At 38.5% G+C, this 20,231-nt stretch overlaps 1 protein-coding gene across 6 annotated transcripts in view; it reads right to left on the bottom strand.

The window, feature by feature from the left end:
* The window catches only part of LOC118650845 (mitochondrial intermediate peptidase), a 261,908-nt gene that overhangs the window by 33,509 nt on the left and 208,168 nt on the right, over positions 1 to 20,231 (bottom strand). For 5 of the 6 annotated variants that reach the window (XM_036299303.1, XM_036299305.1, XM_036299304.1 and 2 more), the window contains 2 exons: positions 6,979 to 7,100; positions 3,826 to 3,899 (listed from right to left, as the gene is read on the bottom strand). The exons of the other annotated variant lie outside the window; for it this stretch is intronic. In XM_036299303.1, coding sequence (XP_036155196.1) covers positions 3,826 to 3,899; positions 6,979 to 7,100 — 196 coding nt within the window. The remainder of the gene's footprint in view (positions 1 to 3,825; positions 3,900 to 6,978; positions 7,101 to 20,231) is intronic. 6 annotated transcript variants of the gene reach the window in all.

The raw sequence follows: 20,231 nt of genomic DNA, 5'->3' as shown, positions 1-20,231 counted from the left end.
TTTATTTATTTTTGAAGTTAGGAGGTCTATTTTTTTTTTTATTTTGCAGTTAGTAGGGCCTTTTTTTTTTTTTTTTGAAGTTAGGAGAGCCTTTTTTTTTGAAGTTTTGTTTTTTTACTTCAAAATAAGATATGTGCAGTGTGCATAGGAATTTGTTCATAGTTTTTTTTTTAAACTATAGTCCGGATCTCCAACGGTCTGAGGGACAGTGAACTGGCCCCCTGTTCAAAAAGTTTGAGGACCCCTGGGTTAGAGCATCGGCCTTCAGACAGAAGGGTGGTGGGTTCGATTTCCAGTCAAGGGCATGTACCTTGGTTGCAGGTTCCCCAGCCCTGTTGGGGTGCTTGTGGGAGGCAACCAATCAATGTGTCTCTTTCATGTTGATGTTTCTCCCTCTCTCTCTCTCTTCCTCTCCTACCTCCCTCCACTGTTTCTAGAAATCAATGGAGGAAATATCCTTGGGCGAGGATTAAAAATATATATATATTAAATTTCTTAACACAAAAATGTTTCATATAAAGAACAAAATTTTTAGAGATCTTTTTTACAACATCCTTAGAAGCAGAGTAGAAAAATACACCACCCAAAAGACAAACACTGAAAAAGATTCCATTTTTTTCTGTTGTTGGAACCACATGTAAGCATTTAGATCCTGGTCTCAAAAAGCATAAGATAAGCACTGCTATTGAGAGAATATAACTAACAAAACATCTGTATGAGAAAGCAATCCTGAAGCATCTCATCTGATCACGAATCTCAGTGGGATGTCTACATAGCACCAAAACTACCAGCTAAAAAGTACACAATTTACACTACTTGTTTACAATTATGAGTCAATGAATTTCACTTTCACACCAGTCCATATAGACCCTTAACTATGTGTTTTGTTCCACAAACATGTGAAGCAGCAGCGACTGATGACGAGCCTGGTCTCTACTGCCAGAAGTCACGGGTTCAAATCCTGGGTCTTCCACCCACTGCCTCATCACTTAGACTGGGAGCAGGCCTGTTTCATCAGCTGTAAAATGGGGATAATGATAATTCCTACCTCATAGAATTGCTAGAAGAGTAATTAATTAGTACATGGAAAACATTGAAAACAGTTCCTGGATACAGCAGAGTTCAATTAGGGTCAAGTGGAAAACTGAGATGGCATCAGCATGCCTTCATTATCTTGAGAGGTCGACTCCCAGGCCACTGGTGGAAAACCAAAATGTTCCTGGCAAAGGACAGCTGTGCTGCGCTACATAACACCGTAGGATCTCTGTTTTATACATTTGCTGTGGTGTTGGGCAGATCATGCCTTCGTGAACACACTTTCCTGGGTAAACAGAATTCTCGAGAGTTCCGTAAGAGCTGGGTTATTTGTCTAGGTTGTCTTTCACTACTTCATCTTTAGTACTTATCTAGCACCTGGCACATAATCAGCTCTCAACAAATACCTGCTTTTCTTAATGAATAGCTGAAGGAAAGGATCTGGAGCTCTGCAAAAGCAACAGGCATTTGACTAAACAGATCTGGGCAAGAAAACACTTATGTCAGACCCATTAATATTACTACCCACTCAATTATTACAATGAAAAAAATATTTCCCTAATACTGGAAGTTATTTCCTAACTGCCATTTTTATCAGATAGTCAGAGGGATCAGCTGCAAATATAAATGTCAATATATTGAAAGTATCCAATAACATTCAGATCTTCCTTGAAACATTTGTGAGAACATTATATAAAGAATCATGATGGTTACTTCCATTTACAATAATTTTCAGTGAAAATAGTGAAAATACTGAAATTTAAAAATTAGCAAAAAAGTTAAATAGGAAAACAAACATGTCTTAGAGAAGGTTAAGCTCTAATTTTTCAACCTGAAAAAAGTCCAACCTGATGCCTTGCATTTCTAGCTTACAGAGAAAGAAATAAAAAAATAAGAAATAAATGAGTTCTGTTGGCTAAAGAAGTACTTTGTTATCTATTAAACTATAAAGGTAAACTTTCTGAGAACTGATGGAAAATTTATAAATTTATGACAAATTTAACAATTTCCTATTAGAATGTTAGTAACATTTTGAAAGCTAACGCCTGAAATTTTATCCTATCACCTAAATAAAACACAGTAACTAAAAATTAATTTGTTATTTGGGATACAATGAAATAGAAATAAACATTAGAACAGAAATATAATAAAATTAATTTGTTCTTTGGGATACAATGAAATAGATTCTCAGAAAGAATAAATAGCTGGAACATCATCTCTTTAAAAAATACACAGAAAATATGAAACAGCTATTATAGAGGCCCAGTGCACGAATTCGTGCATGGATGGGGTCCAGCTGACCCGCCCCAATCGGGACCAATCGGGCTGGGCTAGATAGGGGAGGGGCTGCAGGCGGTTGGCCGAATGGCCCTGTCCCCTGGTTGAACTCCTGGTTGAGGGGACAATTTGCATATTAGCCTTTTATTATATAGGACTAGTGGCCTGGTGCATGGATTCATGCACGTTGAAAGGAAATTAGAAGAAATATTTTAATATCACTATTCGCCCTTTATCTATAATAGAAGTATCAACCAAATTCATGATAGACAATGACAGATCGAAACACACGCGTGCTACTGGCACCAGCGAGAGCTTTATATGTATTGTGCATGTGCAAATCAACTTAGCCTTTTATATATATAGAATAAACTTGCTTAATTAGACCTGCTTTCTGATTTAGCTAAACTTTTTCCAGCCCAGTGAAGCACCCCAACATCTCTTTCAGTAATTGTCAGCAACACAGCAGTAAATATCAACACAAAGTAGGTTATTATTGTAGATCATGCAGGGAGAACAAAGAGTAAAATATTTAACTGCAGCAAGTGTTTGACTGTATTCTGTGCAGTGAGAAAACCTGAAGTCATTTTCAAGGTCCACCATTTCTTATTTATTTTCAGTCGGGTCAAGTTTCTAAGCTTTCTAAATCTCCATTTTCTGGCTAATGAAAAGAAAATAGGATTCCACTGAGTCTCCTATCTACCTACTCTAGGACTTCTGTGAAGATGAAATGAGATGAGGCATGGGAAAACACTTCATAGACATTTGGTTAAAGTGTAAAATGTTTCCACTTGGCTATAAAGCAAGTTGTATTCCTGGGTTGAAGAAACTGCAAGGAGGCTAGTTGCTAGGGAGAGGAAGCTGGGCTCAGCTGTGGGCCGCATTTTGGGCCATGGGGTCTCGGCAGTGTTGGCTGCAAATTGGTGGGCTGTCGATTCAAGGTGGTGGAGGGGCCTGTGTCTCACTTGGGGGAAGCAGAGTGTTGCTTTGTGGGCACCAGGTCCGCGGTGCCATTTCTTTGTAAATGGCCAGTGTATGTTACGGCAGCTCCTGTGTTGAGTATCTGCCCCCTGGTGGTCAGTGTGCGTCATAGCGACCAATCGGGTGGTCAGACACTTAGCATATTAGCCTTTTATATATAAAAGACTAGAGGCCCGGTGCACGAATTCGTGCACTGGTGGGGTCCAGCCATCCCACCCCGATCGGGGTTGATGGGGCCGGGCCAGCCAGGGGTTGGAGATGTGGCAGGTTGGCCGGCCGGCCCCGCCACCAATTGGGGTTGGGGGGGGGGGGGGATGATCGGGGGCAGGGCTGGCCAGGGTGAGGGACCGCAGGTGGTTGGCCAGCCAGCCCCACCCCCTGGTAGAACTCCAGGTTGAGGGGACAATTTGCATATTAGCCTTTTATTATATAGGATGGTAAAAAAAATAACTAAATGTGCTAATACCAAAACATATAACCTGAAAAACTTAAAAAAATAAAAAAAAGGTTCCAATCCTCATTTTGGTTTACCTTGCACCATGAGCATGGGCTCCCTGCCCCCACCATGGGCCAGCATCTCCCTTCGGTACCGCTCCCCTGTCGACCTGGGGAGATAAGAGACTGTTACCCTCATGCACAGCTTACTCCACCCCATTCACAGGTGTCTTGAGTTTCTCAAAAGAAGCCACACTGATATCATATTCAGAAAACCTGTCACCATGAGATAATTCAGCTCTTAATTTTCTTGCTTCTAAAAATTTAATTCCAATTTTTTAAATTATTCTAATGAGTAAAACCATGTATTTATTGTAAAAGGCTAACTATATTTTTAACTGCTTTGTAGCAAGCAATCTCTTCATAGAAAGGATTATTTCATATACGTATTATAGAATAAGTAAGATTATATCCTCTTCATCATCTTTTGGATTAGTTTACAGTGAGATTTGAAATTATTTATGCCATTTTTTACTTTTATAAAAGAACTTGAGATGGCACCTAACAAAGAGAAAAATAACATTCTGAAATAAAAGTGAAGAAGAAAAAAAGCTGGCAGGAGAGAATTAATTACCCTGGGAGACCTTGGCTGAGGATAATAGCTAAGGGAACAGAAAACTGGCTCGGCAGTGTGTGGGTGGCAAAGGCAAAGGCAAAGGCGAGAACAGCTCGTTTTCATCTGCAGATACTCTTGGTCAGCTGGATTCTATAAGGAATACTGTCTGTAACACTAGAAGGTCAGGAAGAATTTTTATAGACAGAAATTCTCCAAATTAATGGCACCTGGAGACAAGCTATTAAGTGCTATTCATGTATTTTATGGAAGATGCAATTCTTTTAATGGAAATGACCACACACTATGATAACATAAAATAAATTTTGATGGTTTCATTCCATTCTTTCTGTAGCATCTTTATGTATGGGCAATTTTGTGAACATGATTTCTAATCAGAATTTTTGACATCATTACCATATCAAAAATATGTTCATATCAAACACTAATTTGGGTTACATCCTGCAGTGAGAGCTAAGGCAAAGTGTGTCCCAAAGCAGGAAATGTGGACAGAAGGCTGGGCCTTCTCAGGGAATAGGGACAGGTGAAAGGGCCCGATTCCAGCCTCGGGGGTTTGGAATTCCCTCCCAACCACTGTACTCTGCTCCCCTGGCCTGAGTCAAACTCCTGCCACAGGCCTCCAGTTTTCTGCCTGCTCTGTCCTGCCTGGCTTCTTGATATCAGCTTCCAGCTTGGTAATTTTTCAAAAGTGGGATCAAAAAGGATCTTTGGACAGAGGTTAGAAATTTTCTAGTCCAATGAGTATTTTTACTAGCTTACTTTTACATGTCTATAAAACTATGGCAACTACATGTCCAGGCAAGAATGCATATATAAACAAGGTATAAATACTTGGAAATATATGTATTTAAGAGTATGTGGTTTTCTAGTAAAGTGTAGTTCCTTTAAAGAAGATAATATTTTGTCTATTTTATAGAAATCTCCAGTAAAGAAATGTAATCCCCCCAAACTGATTTATTGTGGTTAATTTTGGCTTTATATCCTTGGAAAATAATAAACTCTGAATAGCAGACCGAATGTCTGCAAGTGCAAAGGACTGAACACAAAATAACATGTGGGTACCATGCTGTAAAACATTTAAAAATTCTATTACATCAGATTCAAAAGATTTGGAACTGAATGTGATTATTAACTGCTGAAGAAAGCCAAACCTATGTCAAATTGTATGAAAAGTTGAGGGGGTGTGCAGGAAGTGGGGAAAGAGAAGGGACTAGGAATTAGCAGACCTAGATTATAATCTTACTCCACCCTGTTAACTACGAAGGCTTGAACAAATAAATCTGTTCTCTCTGAACCTCAGTTTCCTTTTATAAAACCCACTGGCTGAGCCAAAGCTGCTGAGTGTAAAATAACATGCCACATGAAAACTCTAGGGCCTCTAGAAAGCTAAGATGTCATCCATCTTAAACAGTGTGAAAGCAGTCAAGAGAACAGTCATCCACAATGGCTGCCTGACATTTGGAGATGTACGTATTTATTTGTGTGGTTAGGAGATAAAATGCTTTCAATGACTATCAGACCTGATCATAATTAGTGGTTTGCTTTCAAAGGCAGCTCCTTCTAAGGACTCACGGAATCAGAACTTGACTTCCTGCTGTCAGGAGGCCCAATTAGGGAGCAACAGGAGCTCTCCCGTGCTTCTCCAACCAATAGGAGCCTTGTGATGACCCTCTCAGGCCCTGCTCTCCCTCCTCCCCAGGCCCCATGTCCTTCCTCTGTTGCGGGGAAAGGGGTGGCATACTTGTCCCTAGATGAAATTTCCTGTGGGCTCATTAAAGCTCACCACATCCACTGGCTAATCTGATGAATTATGATCTGGGAGAGGCCAGAAGTCTCCACACAGATGTTCCCGTAGCCTTCTAGACAGAGCTGCAGGCTGTGTTTTCGGAATCACTGACTATCCCATGAGGACAACGATGAGGCAGGGAAGTGGAAAGCCATGTTGAGCAGGTACCCACACTGTCTGAGTGGCAGCAGGTGGAGCAGTCCCCACAAACCCCCCCCCCCTTTTTTTTTTTAACTTGTCACTGCCTTTAAAGGTGAAGGAAAAGTGCTCCAAAGTCAGGCAGAGGGTGAAGTTTCTAGAATAAACTGTATGCTAAGGTCAATAACCAAAGTTCCCAGTGGTGCTTCTCCCAAAAGAAGAAAATAACAAGTCCTTTGTTAGGCAATAAAGAAATGAGGTGTTCCTCATGAGGAAAACTTTGAATGCTTGGCTGAAAATAAGGACACTTGTCAAACAGGAAGTACTGGGTGCAACAAGGTACTGAAAACAGGCGAGGCTGGACAACTAAGAAAACCTATAGGAAAGGATGAAGACAAAGCAATCTGGGCCCATTCTGTGCAAAGGCACAGAGCGCTCACATAAAGGGTCCCCATGGGCATGACGGCAGAGCACCAGGCTATTAGCAGAGGGTAAGGTAAGAAAGTTCGGGACCAGGCTCTGTCTCTGAAAGGGTCTGAGAGAGGTTTGGACTGAGTGATGACACTGCCTCAGAAAGCTTCGTACTGTGTCCTGAGTGGCCGAGGATTCTCAGAGCCTGACTTTGGATGTAGTGAGGTGGGGGGATTACAGAAGTTGAGGGGAACATTTTATGCCATACTCCCCTTATTACCTGTTAAAAGGATCCTGTAGGAAACATTCCTTCCAAACCATGGAAGCTACTGCCCTGGACATCAGGTAAGAGTAATACTTGGCACCATAGCCCACGAGGTGACTGAATCGCAGCTGCCAGGCCTGCCAAAACAGAAATACAGCACCAGGAACAATGAAGTCTCTCTATTTGCAAATGTTATGTATGAGAACACAATGAGAACACATATGGAAATCTGCAAATGTTTTCATTTAAATTTCACCCTAGAGGGCCATGTCACTCACAATATTAATTTTTTTCACATTTAATACAGTTTTGAGTTGGACTGTGTCTCCTCAAAATTCTTATGTTGAAGCCCTAACCCAGTGGTTCTCAGCCTTCTGGCCCTTTAAATACAGTTCCTCATGTTGTGACCCAACCATAAAATTATTTCCATTGCTACTTCATAACTGTAATGTTGCTACTGTTATGAATCGTAATGTAAATATCTGATATGCAGGATGGTCTTAAGCGACCCCTGTGAAAGGGTCATTCGATCGCCAAAGGGGTCGCGACCCATAGATTGAGAACCGCTGCCTAACCCCAGAACCTAAGAATGTGACTATATTTGGGAAAGGGGCCTTTAAAGTGCTGATTAAGTTAAAAGGAAACTGTTAGGGTGGGGCCTAATCCAATAGGACTGTTGTCAGAAGGGGAACAATACCAGGGAAGGATGCACACTGAGGAAAGACCACATGAGGACACAGCAAGGCGGATGCAGTCTGCAAGCCAAGGAGGGAGGCCTTGAGGAAACCAATCCTGACATCTAATTGTTTTGCATGTTTGTCACTGCTGGGATTTATCTCCATGACAGAAATGTAGAGAGAACAGTCCCAGTGCAGTGGCAGAAGTGGTGATAATGGAGCAGGGCTGGGCTTTGACACTGACTCCAGCCTGTCTGGAATGCCTGGTCAGCAGCGAAGAGGAAACTTCAGGTCTGGCACTGAGTGCATTCATTCTTTTTGAGGACAATGATGTAGTTATTAAAGAAAGGCCATGTGAGTTTTCATGCAAGAATGCTCTTCTCTGGAAAATTTATTTTCCTATGAATACTGCTCTTTCTCTGTACCTAAAAGCTGAAAATACCTACATTCTGATTGGTTAGTAGGAGAAGGGTTCTCCAAGTGCAAATGCATAAACTACCATAGCATATGCATTCATGGTAACACTATTACAACAAAAGCTAGATTTACAAACACTATCCTTAAAATACATGTTTATGACTTTAAAATTTTTACTTTTCTGAAACAAACCTGACATGCAATAATCCACTTGTATTCCAATGTATGCTTTATCTGACATTCAAACTTTTAAAAAAATAAACTGAAGCCTAAGTTTTTTTAAACCAAGGTAATCATTACATAATAAAACTTTTAACTCCCTAGAAAATAAAGTATAATTCTCACCACAAATCTATAAACTAGACAAGAAAATGCTACCTAAATTATTAAGGAGCAAATATTTACCGAACATAGATGGTTCCCTGATCACAATGCTGTGGCAAATTTTAGAATATACTCTGAGTCCTACACCCATTTTAATGATGAAATCATAGTGCTGATTTTCTCTAAGTGTGTCCCATACTTTTAGACAAGTATTTGCCTGGACTGGGCAAAGGGGCTGTTATAAAGGAAGGCATGCCGGAACAGTCAGACTAATGTAAAACATGAGGGTACCAGGGAAGAGATAAATATCCTCATATCCACTACCCCCTTTTTACAAAAGAATATGATTAGAAGTAAGGTGGGCACCTTGCCAATTGTGTCCTTGAAGTAAAGAGATGTGCCTCCTCCTCCTTGTCCTGCATCACATGGGGCCATCTGTGGAGGTGAGACCTTAGCAATGGGGGAGCTGAAAGTAGGAGTGTGGTCTCTGACTCCCTGTGGCCACAGTGCTGGGAGGTGTGCTCACATGGCAGCTATTCTGGGTCTGTTACAGTAACCAGACCAGGATCCTTTCTAATTCGCCTCAGGCACAGGTGCCACCACTATGCAGCACCATGAAAATAAGAAGATTGGTGGGGCTGAAGCCCTTGAGGTTCAAAAGTGGCCTTGCCCTGGGCTCAGAGAATATGACTGCACATTCTCTTGCCAACAAGTACCCTCAGGGAGCAGTGGAGAGCATGGGAAGATAGAGACAGGCTTTACACCGTTTGCATGCAAGTGGTAATTAAATTGAAGGCAAATAGCCAACGACTGACCATCTATGGATCAGATTCTGTTATAACAAACTTTGAATGACTAAATTTTTAGTCCAAGGGTGGGGTCTCTTGGAATTCATTTATCATCTATACACAGTTCTGTGTACTCTGTATTATTTTAAAAAGGGATCTATGTCAGTTTTCGTGTTATGTTGGAATCTTAACGTACCACTGGTGATCTTTTCCATATAAAGCCATAGGCATGTGATTGTATCTTCTGTAATGGAATATAACTGGCTGCTTTAACACGATACTCCACCAATACTGGGTCTCATGCTCTTAATGATATAAGTCTCTCTTAGGGTGAAAGCCCCAAGGCTGGTAGCACAGTTAAGGGGCTCTGTCTTTCAAACTTTTCCTTCTTGGTGATCTGCCAGAACAAGTTTGGCAGCCTTTGCTGTAGTGAGCTGAGTTTAATTTTGTTTAGATTATAGCTGAGTACAGTTTGTTTTCTCTTGAAAGCAGGCCTACTTCAATAATGGTATTTAATTTGAGCTAAGAAATTTCTAAGTTCCTTAGTTTCATCAACTTGTAACTGAGCTCCCACATAAACAGAGCAATAAAAATAAGACCTTTCAGAAGTGTAGAGACATCAGGATTTGTGCAATGCACAGTGTCCTGAACTGCCACAGCGTCTGTCTTACACTAATGTCCCCACCTGGATTCAGATATTTTAACAAAGTGCACACCTCGCTATATCTTGTTCTTTAATTATAGGTTTGATTCCCATACTACTTCAAGACATGCCGAATAAATTATACCTTTCATCAGTGGTTTCTAAGTTTATGACAGACTACGACCTACAATTTCACTGCTATTTGACCACAAATGGCTAAATTCCTGCTAATTCAACCTAATATTAAGTTCTTGTTGCCATTTCACTCATTCATCAGGAAAAATTAAAGACAGAATTTCATTTTAAATTCTGAAATTATGTAATATAATTTCATCTTATATCTTCTTCCTTTTAAATTGAAGTTTTCTTCTTCCTAAAGGGCATTTATCAGGTGGACAAAAGGTTTCACTCTTTCAATGTGCAATGTGTGGATGTGATCTCAAAAACAAAGAATTCAAGCACTTTTGCAGTTTCTCTTTTATTCTGTCTAGAGATGTAGATTTCCTAATCCTCACACTATTCCAAGACACAACTATTAAAAACTTCCCTTGAGTTAGATAATCTCCATGACTCCATAGAAAAGACAAAAACATGGAGCAGGAGAAACAACATGGTAGGAACTCCAAGGATAAGGTAACTCGTTTTAGAACTCAGACAGGTGAGGCCCTTGGATGATTCATATTTGCTACAGCCCTTTTCCATTCACATAACTTTCCTCCAGCCAAATCCCAGACAGAACCAGGAATGGAAAGGTAGCAAAGTGGATGGTTACTTGCCAGAGTTGTCCCCCATATCTGTGGGTGATATGTTCCCAGTGGGTTCCTACTAGTAAAACTGGAAATAGTATCAAACCCTATATCTACTAGGTTTTTTTCCTATATACTAGTAAACATACCTATGATAAAGTTTAATTTATAAATTAGGCATAGAAACAGATTCACAACAAAAACTGATAATAAAATAGAACAATTACAATAATATAATCTAAGTTATGTGAATGGTGAATTATTAAATAAGATAGGCTTACTTGAACACAAGCATAGCTCAACAGTCAATCTTATAAGCAAGATGGCTGCTAAGTGATTAACGGGATGGTAGTGGACACATTGGATGAAGGGATGATTCATATCCTGGGCAGGACATAGTAGAATGGCAAGAGATTTCATCACGCTACTCAGAACAGTGCTGCACAATTTAAAACTTATGAATTGTTTATTTCTGGAATTTTCCATTTAATATTTTGGAATACAGTTGGCCACAGGTAACTAAAACTACAGAAAGTGAAACCATGAATAAGGGTGGACTGCTGTATCTATTTCAGTTTTGAACCTAGAAGAGCGACTAGTACAGAGAAAGCACTCATAACTACATGTTAAATGCTGAATGATTCAATAACCATTTCTTTTAACTTCCAATAGCATATCCTTTCTTCATTTCTAGCTACATGTATATAAATACATTTACATTTAGCTAAAATTTATTTTAGAACGATTTTATCAGCGGGACATTATAAACTGCATGAGAACATAAATGACACACATTGCTTCCTTGGTGTTTGTCATATTGAACTGAAAGTTCCTTAAGAGCAAGGACCACGATGTTCTGTGCATGTCTATACTCTGCACGGTACCTGGAACACAACAGAATTCAACAGCTGTCTGCTGAATGGATGGATGGACAGAATGATAGGTTGCTGGAATGATGAATGTATGAACACTATAGGATTTTTTCAAAGAGATGCTCAATGTTTCTGAAAGACAGACTTTTGAGTGAGATAAGCTCACGAATAATATCCGTATCACAAATAGGAGACTATTACTGAATCTCAGGGTGACTATTAATAGTTTTCTCAACAGAATTCTTTGACTACATTAATTGATAGGTGATATAGGATTGGAGGCTAATTCTGGCACCAGATCTCCAGGTCTGGACTATGTACAGGATCTGTGTAGTGCTTCATAGTGTGTGATTTCAATCTTCTTCAAGCTTCATGGGCTAGCAGTACTGTACAAGGCCTTTTGTTCAATATGTACCTGTTATAATTAGAATAACTTAATGACAGAAAAAAAAAAGCAAATTCCTAAGGTCGTCTGTGTGGACGGGCCATTTTGACTTTTTACATTCTCCATGTACAATACAGCTGATTGTGGAGTATCTCTTATGATATCAAATCTATGGCATCTAAAAGTGTTTAACAATGAACCACAATGGGCAGTCGAAGCAGATACTCTATCTGCCTTCTGTTCATATTCTCTCAATATATTTATATAGGATGTCCCTCCAAAATGTATACACACATATTGAATAATTACAAAGGAAGTGCTTATTAAAATACATTTCATTTTCAAAATTGAGTTATCAGCTATAAAAGTGTGTATATATTTTTTTGGGACACCCTCTATTTATTCCATGAATTAATATAGACTAATATTTCTAACTTGGTTAAAACCCCTATTGATATTTTATCCAAACCCATGAAACAACAGTGACAAACAGGAATTCTCAATTTTGAATATGAAGTGGCTTTAGATGTATCATAACTATTATGGTGGACATACTCTCAGGTGGTTTTTATGATCTTGTTTTCCTGTTCACACCTTGTGAAATCTCCTCTCCTTATCTGTGGGCAGGACCTGTGCCTTGCTTCTAACCAATTGAGTATGGCAAAGGTGATGGGATATTACTTCCATGATTAGTTATGCTATACATAATGTCTCTATTTGGCTAGCAGACTCACTCTAGGAACCTTTTAATAGCCTGACGAAGCTAGCAGCCATGTTTAGAAAGCCTGCCTGGTAGAGACCTGGAGGTTGCTTTTGGGAGATAGGGGTGTCCTGAAGTTGACATCCAACAGAAGATGGGGCCCTCAGTCCCACAACTTCAAAGCTATGAATTCTGCCAAAACCCTGAGTGAAGTAGTCAAGCCCTCAGATAAGAATATGGCCTGGCCAACACCTCGAATGCCTCCTGGGAACCACAAACAGTATGTAGCTAAGTGATCTCTGACTGCTGATCCACATTGCTTTAAGCGACTAATACCATTATCTATTTAACAATATGAGAGTTGTGTTCAGAAATACTATTAAGAGAAATAAATCCCTGAAAATATAGGAGGGAATACCTATAGTTATAAAGTATACCTGGCGACTTCATGAAAATCTTGTGAGAAAGATATTTTTATAAATATTTCATAAATATTTTAACAGCTTATATTTTACAAATAAACTAAAAAATGAGTAATTTGGTCAAGGCTAATGGCAGATTGTTAAGTAGCCCCTCCTCATTCCCCTCTTCTTCCTCTTAGAAACAGAATCACACTATTCCTCTACTAAATTTGAGCATGACTTGTGATCATTCTGACAGATGTGGTCATCCAAATTTCCTTGAGGCTCATGGTGGTTATGCAACTACAGTTTTAAGCAGATGTGAATGGAGGTAATGTATCCTTCAAAATAAAGCCTATCACCTTCCACATCCTCTTACCCCCTTCCTACTACCTTGAAACAGTGAAAACTGGAGCCATCACGTTGAATCCTATATAATAAAGAGGTAATATGCACATTGACCATCACGCCCTTGTACATGATGGCCACCCCCATGTGGTCACAAGATGGTCACCACAAGATGGCTGGCAGGGGAGGGCAGTTGGGGGTGACTGGGCCTGCAGGGGAGAGAGGGCAGTTTAGGGGGACCAGGCCAGCAGGGGAGGGCGGTTGGGGGCAATCGGGCTGGCAGGGGAGCAGTTAGGCGTCGATCAGGCTGACAGGGGAGTGGTTAGGGGCAATCAGGCAGGCAGGCTGGCGAGTGGTTGGGAGCCAGCAGTCCCAGATTGTGAGAGGGATGTCCCACTGCTGGTTTAGGCCCAATTGCACAGGGATCAGGCCTAAACCGGCAGTCAGACATCCCCTGAGGGGTCCCAGATTGGAGAGGGTGCAGGCTGGGCTGAGGGACATCACACCCCCCCCCTGCCCCCCCACCCCCAGCCATGGAAGAATTTCATGCACCAGGCCTCTAGTTCAAAGATAAAAGCCATATGCTGAGAAGCCACCAATCCAATAGCCCTATCTACTTACCTCTGTCTTTTTCGACAGAAGGGAAAAAAAACTTAATTTAAGTAATTGCATTTTGAGGGTCTTTGTCACAGCAAATTTCTGTGTACACCAACTAAAAATCACATGGATCTACACATAGGAAATAGGATTCGAATTCAGGCATCTTTCTAAATTCAAAGCCCATGCTTTCTTGCTACTCCATATTGCATATCCTAAAGTATCTAATTATGTGACCTACTGTTTCCTACAAATGTGAAAATTAAAATAATTTTTATTTCAAATTCTTGTCTCCCCCAAACATATTCCTCAGCTACATTTGTGTTTATATTTGATACCTACAACTTGTAACTTACTTTCCACCACAGCAGCTTAAACACATATCAAAACATACCACGTAGCTATGTTTACAGCTAAAAAGGAAGGTCCTATACAAGTGATGATTAAAGTAAGTATTATTATAAGTTCAGATGTTGACACTGCTGGACCTGAGGAAGCCTTCTGGGACCTGGGGATGGCCTATAGCTGACGGCCAGCAAGAAGATAGCTTAAGTATAATAATACCAATCCTAAGTATAATAGTAAGAGTAAGTTAAAATGTTAACACTGCTCTCCAATATGCAAAAATAGGTATCAGGCATAAAACCTTCTCCATATTACCAAACAAATAATTTCTAAAAATACCATGATGAGAATTTTATAACAACCTAATGACAACTAGAAAATATTTTCTATGCTAATGGTAGAATTATGGCCTAATTTAAGGAGACTGGACCCAGTCTTAAAATCATTCCTAACACACTGACAAATATTTCTAGGCAATTTAAATAGGAACATCAGACACACTGTTAATGATGAACGAAGTACTTACCAGGAGTACGTCTCCTTAGTATGCCAACCTTAATTGTTAATTTTATTTTATATATGGTTATTGGGGGGAAAAAAGCTTTACAAAACAAAATAAAAACCCTGGAAATATCAGATTGTGTCTATCAAAGCTAACCTTTTAGCACAGCAAAGTTGTAAATGATTCAATAAGAAAAAAAAAGATGTAAATGAATCAAGTGGAAATGCATTTATTAGATGAAACATGAATAGGCGATATTAAACTAATTAAATGAGGTAATAAACAAAAAGTAATAAGCAGGGAGCTGGAACGAAGACATGCTAGCTTTTATCATCCTAATCAAAGTTCCTTAAATACTGCCTTTCCCCTTGCTTGTAACATCTCAAAAGGCACATTCCTTTTCATTCAAAAGCAGGGGTGGGAACCTTTTTACTGCCAAGGGCCGTTTGGATATTTATAACATCATTTGAAGGCCATGCAAAATAATCAACTTAAATATCAAATTTTTAATTAGCCTGCTATATTTGGTCAAACATTTAATTTACTCACCCCTAATGCCTTGGTAGGGGCTGACCAAAGGATTTTGTGGACCTTATATGGCCGAGGGCCAGATGTTCCCAACCCTGTTCTAAAGGAACCAAGTAATGAGGACTTTCACAAGCAGTTATCTAGACTTACCAAGAAAAACAGTGGGAGGACTCAAATAAATAAAATTACAAATGAAAGAAGAGATTACAACTGATACCACAGAAATACCCAAGGTCATAAGAGACTATGAAAAATTATATACCAAAAAATTGGATAACCCAGAAGAAATGAATACATTTTTCCAGAAACATACAACCTACCAAGACTGAATCATGAAGAAATAGAAAACCTGAACAGATCAATTACTAGTAAGGTGATTGAATCAGTAGTCAAAACTATTTCAACAAATAAAAGCTCAGAACTAGATGGCTTCACTGGTGAATTCTACCAAACATTTAAAGAAAACTTATACCAACCCTTTTCAAACTTTCCCCAAAAACAGAAGAAAAGGGAACCAAACTCTTTTTATGAGGACCGTATTACCCTGATACTGTAGCCAGACAAGGAAAGTACAAGAAAAGAAAATTACAGGCCAATATCCCTACTGAACATACTGGTAGATGCAAAAATCCTTATACACCACTATTAAGTAGGTTTTATTCTAGGGATGCAAGAATAGTTCAGCATCCCCAAATCATTTTTGGTGATACACCATGTTATCAAAATAAAAGATAAAAACATATAACCATCTCCATAGAAACAAAAAAGCATTCGACAAAACTCCACTTCCTTTCATGATAAAAACTCAACAAACTGGGTATAAAGGGAACATAGCTCAATATAATAAAGGCCACAAAACTCAGTTGCATTTCTATATATCAACAATGAACTATCAGAAAGAGAAATTAAGAAAATAACCCAATTTCAAAAGCATCAAAAAGAATAAAATAGTTACGAATAGATTTAATCAAGGAGGTAATTTAATCTGTACACTGAAATATATAAGACATTGATGAAAGAAATCAAGAAGCTACAAACAATTGGAAAGATACCATGTTCATGGATTGGAAGAATTAATATTTTAAAATGTCCATAGCACCAAAAACCATCTATAGATTCAATGCAATCACTACCAAAATTCCAATGGTATTTCCACAAAATTTTAAAAAAATCCTAAAATTTGTATGGAACCATAAAAGACCCTGACTAGCCAAAGCGATCTTGAGAAAAAGGACAAAACTGAAGGCATCATGCTTCCTTATTTTAAACTCTACTACAAGGCTATCGTAATCAAAACAGTATGGTATTGGCATAAAAACAGACACACAGGTCAATGGAACAGAACAGAGAGCCCAGAAATAAACGACACATATAGGGTCAAATAATTTATGACAGGATAGCCAACAATAATGAATGGGGGAAAGGATCGTTTCTTAAATAAATGGTATTGGGAAACCTGGGCAGCCACATGCCAAAGAAGGAAAATGAACCCCAATCTCACACAACCTGGGAAAAGAATATGTACCTCTTTATATCATGTGCCTATGACAGTGTGCTCAATAAATATTCATAAAAAGATGATAAAAAGAGTAGAAAAATTAGAATCAAATTACTATAACTTAGATACAATTGACATCTAAAAGTCCAAATTCTTTTTCTAAACGTAACTAGTTTTAATAATCACTAAAATTATAAATATGTCACAAATAGGTAAAAAATAACTAATTAATTTACTGACCATACACACACACATCTGAATTTCTGAAGTGACAAAATTAAAACTGTTACTAACTTTTATTAACTTCTCATAGAATTAGGCTAAGGTACACTGGTAATACTGAAGAACGCATGACTCTAATATTCATAATATTTTATCCCTGAAATTTGGTGTCTGCACAATAATATCTTCATTTACCTGGCTTTTACCTATTAACACTTACCTAATAACTTTAAATGATATTTACAAAACTTCATTGGTCCAAATAGCTGCTACTTTCAAACTATTTTCTAAAATTCACATGGCACAAGATCTCTCCATATCATTAAACAGTACATTCCATTAACTTTCATTTATGCTTTCTAAAATGCACAAAAGTTATACACGTGCAATTAGGAAATATGTCTTATTAAGGAAAGATAAAATTGAATTAATAAAGATGGTACAAAACACCTTCCCCTCCAGAAATACATAATAACTGCCTCCCTGCCCTCTGTGTAATACTATGAAGGTATTCCAGAAGTTTATTAAGTAATAGCCTATTCTGAAGTGTAGCCTAGGGCTTGTGATAGTATGTCATCCGCAGGTCATGTTACTACCTGTATTTTGTACAGAGTAACTGACAAAAATAAAATATGTGACTGATCCACTGAAATTACTAGTGTTGCCTGCTTTCTATCAACATGTCATCAATCCTTCCTGATTATCTCGTCTGAAGAATTTTCAAAATTCCTGATGCAACAGCTTTTAGCAATTTTTTACAAAAAGAGAAACTGCTATAGTTACGGTTGAAACATCTGGAAAACCTGGGTAATGCCAAAGAGCACACATATTCTCGCAATTCAAAGCGTTAAACATAACACCATTAGTTAAAATTTGTAGTCATTATAAAAATGCAACACCTAAGTATTAGTACAACTCTTCATATAAGTATAGTATCAAATTGCATTATTTTGCAATATTGTAATAATAGTAGCTATATATAGGCCTTCTTATTCTCACATCTCTTAAATTGAAAGTTGAGAGTGTAATCTTCAAAAGGGACAGCTGTGAGTGATGGCTCATTAAGACTGACAGGAACTAAAGGGCTTGTATTTCCTTCTAAATCTATAGGTTACTACAGTGGTCGGCAAACTCATTAGTCAACAGAGCCAAATATCAACAGTACAACGACTGAAATTTCTTTTGAGAGCCAATGTTTTTAAACTTAAACTATATAGGTAGGTACATTGTTATTAACTTAATTAGGGTACTCCTAAGCTGGCCTTTGCTAAAAACGTCCTCAATCTGATTGAGGTACGTTCACTGAGGTCGACTCCTTCCAACTCTCCCATCCACACTCGTCTTGTATACTTGTTTCGTCTATCTCCTTTCCGAAAACCGACTTCTGCGCATGGGCCACGAAGTTTCAATCGCACTGTACATGCGCGCCTGCACGTGGTATTTTGTGAAAGAGCCACACTCAAGGGGCCAAAGAGCCGAATGTGGCTCGCGAGCCAAGGTTTGCCGATCACTGGGTTACTAAGTTCAATCTTATAGCCAGAACACTCTTTTGAGGTAAGCTGATCTCTAACTTGTACAGCAACTCAATCTCCTCCTTCATGCAAAGCAGTAGAGAGCCCATCAGGTGTGACTCATCACGCCCCTCCTTCTTAAGGCATGTCATCATTTATTCTTTAAAAAAAAAAATCAGATAAAATTCACATACCACAAAATTCACCTTTTTAAAGTGTATAATTCAGTGACTTTTAGTATATTTACAAAATTGTGCAACCATTAATTCTTATCTTATTCCATAACATTTTCATCATCCCCAAAAGCAGCGGTTCTCAAGCTGTGGGTCGCGACCCCTTTGGGGGTTGAACGACCCTTTCACAGGGGTCGCCTAAGACCATCGGAAAACACATATATAATTACATATTGTTTTTGTGATTAATCACTATGCTTTAATTATGTTCAATTTGTAACAATGAAAATACATCCTGCATATCAGATATTTACATTACGATTCATAACAGTAGCAAAATTACAGTTATGAAGTAGCAACGAAAATAATTTTATGGTTGGGGTCACCACAACAAGAGGAACTATATTAAAGGGTCATGGCATTAGGAAGATTGAGAACCACTGCCCAAAAGGAATCTCTTACCCATCATCTCTTAGCAGTCACTCTTCATTCCCTCATTTCCCCTGGCCTGATAACCACTAATCTACTTATTAGATTACACAGATTTGCCTATTCTGGACATTTCAAATAAATAGAATCATACAATAGTTGATTTTTTGTGTTTGGCTTCTTTCACTTAACATATAAGGGTAATTCCTGTTGTAGCATGAGTCAGTATTTGATTTCTTTTTATGGCTAAATAATATTCCATTGGATGAACATGAAACATCCACTCATACAAATGTTGACTGAAGGATATCTGGGTTGTTTTCAATTTTTTTTTTTTTTTGGCTATTATGAATACTACTAACATTCATGTCCAAATTTTAGGGTGGCATATATTTTAAGTTCTATTGAGTATATACCTAGAAATGAAATTGCTAGGTCATATAGTAATTGTTTAACTTTTTGAGAAACTGCAAAACTGTTTTCCAAAGCCATTATACCATTTTACATTCCCACCAGAAGTGTAAGAAGGTTTCAATGTCTCCACATCCATGCCAACACCTAATTGTCTTTTTTATTATATCTATCCCAGTGGGAATAAAGTAGAATCTCATTGTGGTACTGATTTACATTTCCCTAAAGACTAATGATGCTGTGCTTACAGGTATCTTACCTTCCCATTTTGTGAATTATTTCACTTTTTTGATAGTGTTCTTTCAGAGGTTTACACTTTGGTCAAGTCATATTTCCCTGATTCTTCATGATCCCTCTAACCTTGAATAAGTGTCTAGGCCAGTGATGGGGAACCTATGACACGCGTGTCTCATTTTTTTGGTTGATTTTTCTTTGTTAAATGGCATTTAAGTATATAAAATAAATATCAAAAATATAAGTCTTTGTTTTACTATGGTTGCAAATATCAAAAAATTTCTATATGTGACATGGCACCAGAGTTAAGTTAGGGTTTTTCAAAATGCTGACACGCCGAGCTCAAAAGGTTCGCCATCACTGGTCTAGGCATTTAAAGAAGCAGTCATCTCTACATTTTATGGAAGACTTTGGAAAGAGAGACTTTCACTTATGGCTGGGGGCATATTTGAGCATATTGTGATCCCAAGTTTGGGGACATGTGGTGACATCAGGTCTAGTGCGGGGATGGTAGGAG

This window comes from Myotis myotis, unplaced genomic scaffold (assembly GCF_014108235.1).
Source record: "Myotis myotis isolate mMyoMyo1 unplaced genomic scaffold, mMyoMyo1.p scaffold_m19_p_3, whole genome shotgun sequence".
NCBI lineage: Eukaryota > Metazoa > Chordata > Mammalia > Chiroptera > Vespertilionidae > Myotis > Myotis myotis.
The sequence above is the reverse complement of the archived record's forward strand: the minus strand, read 5'-3'. Positions and strand labels throughout refer to the sequence as shown.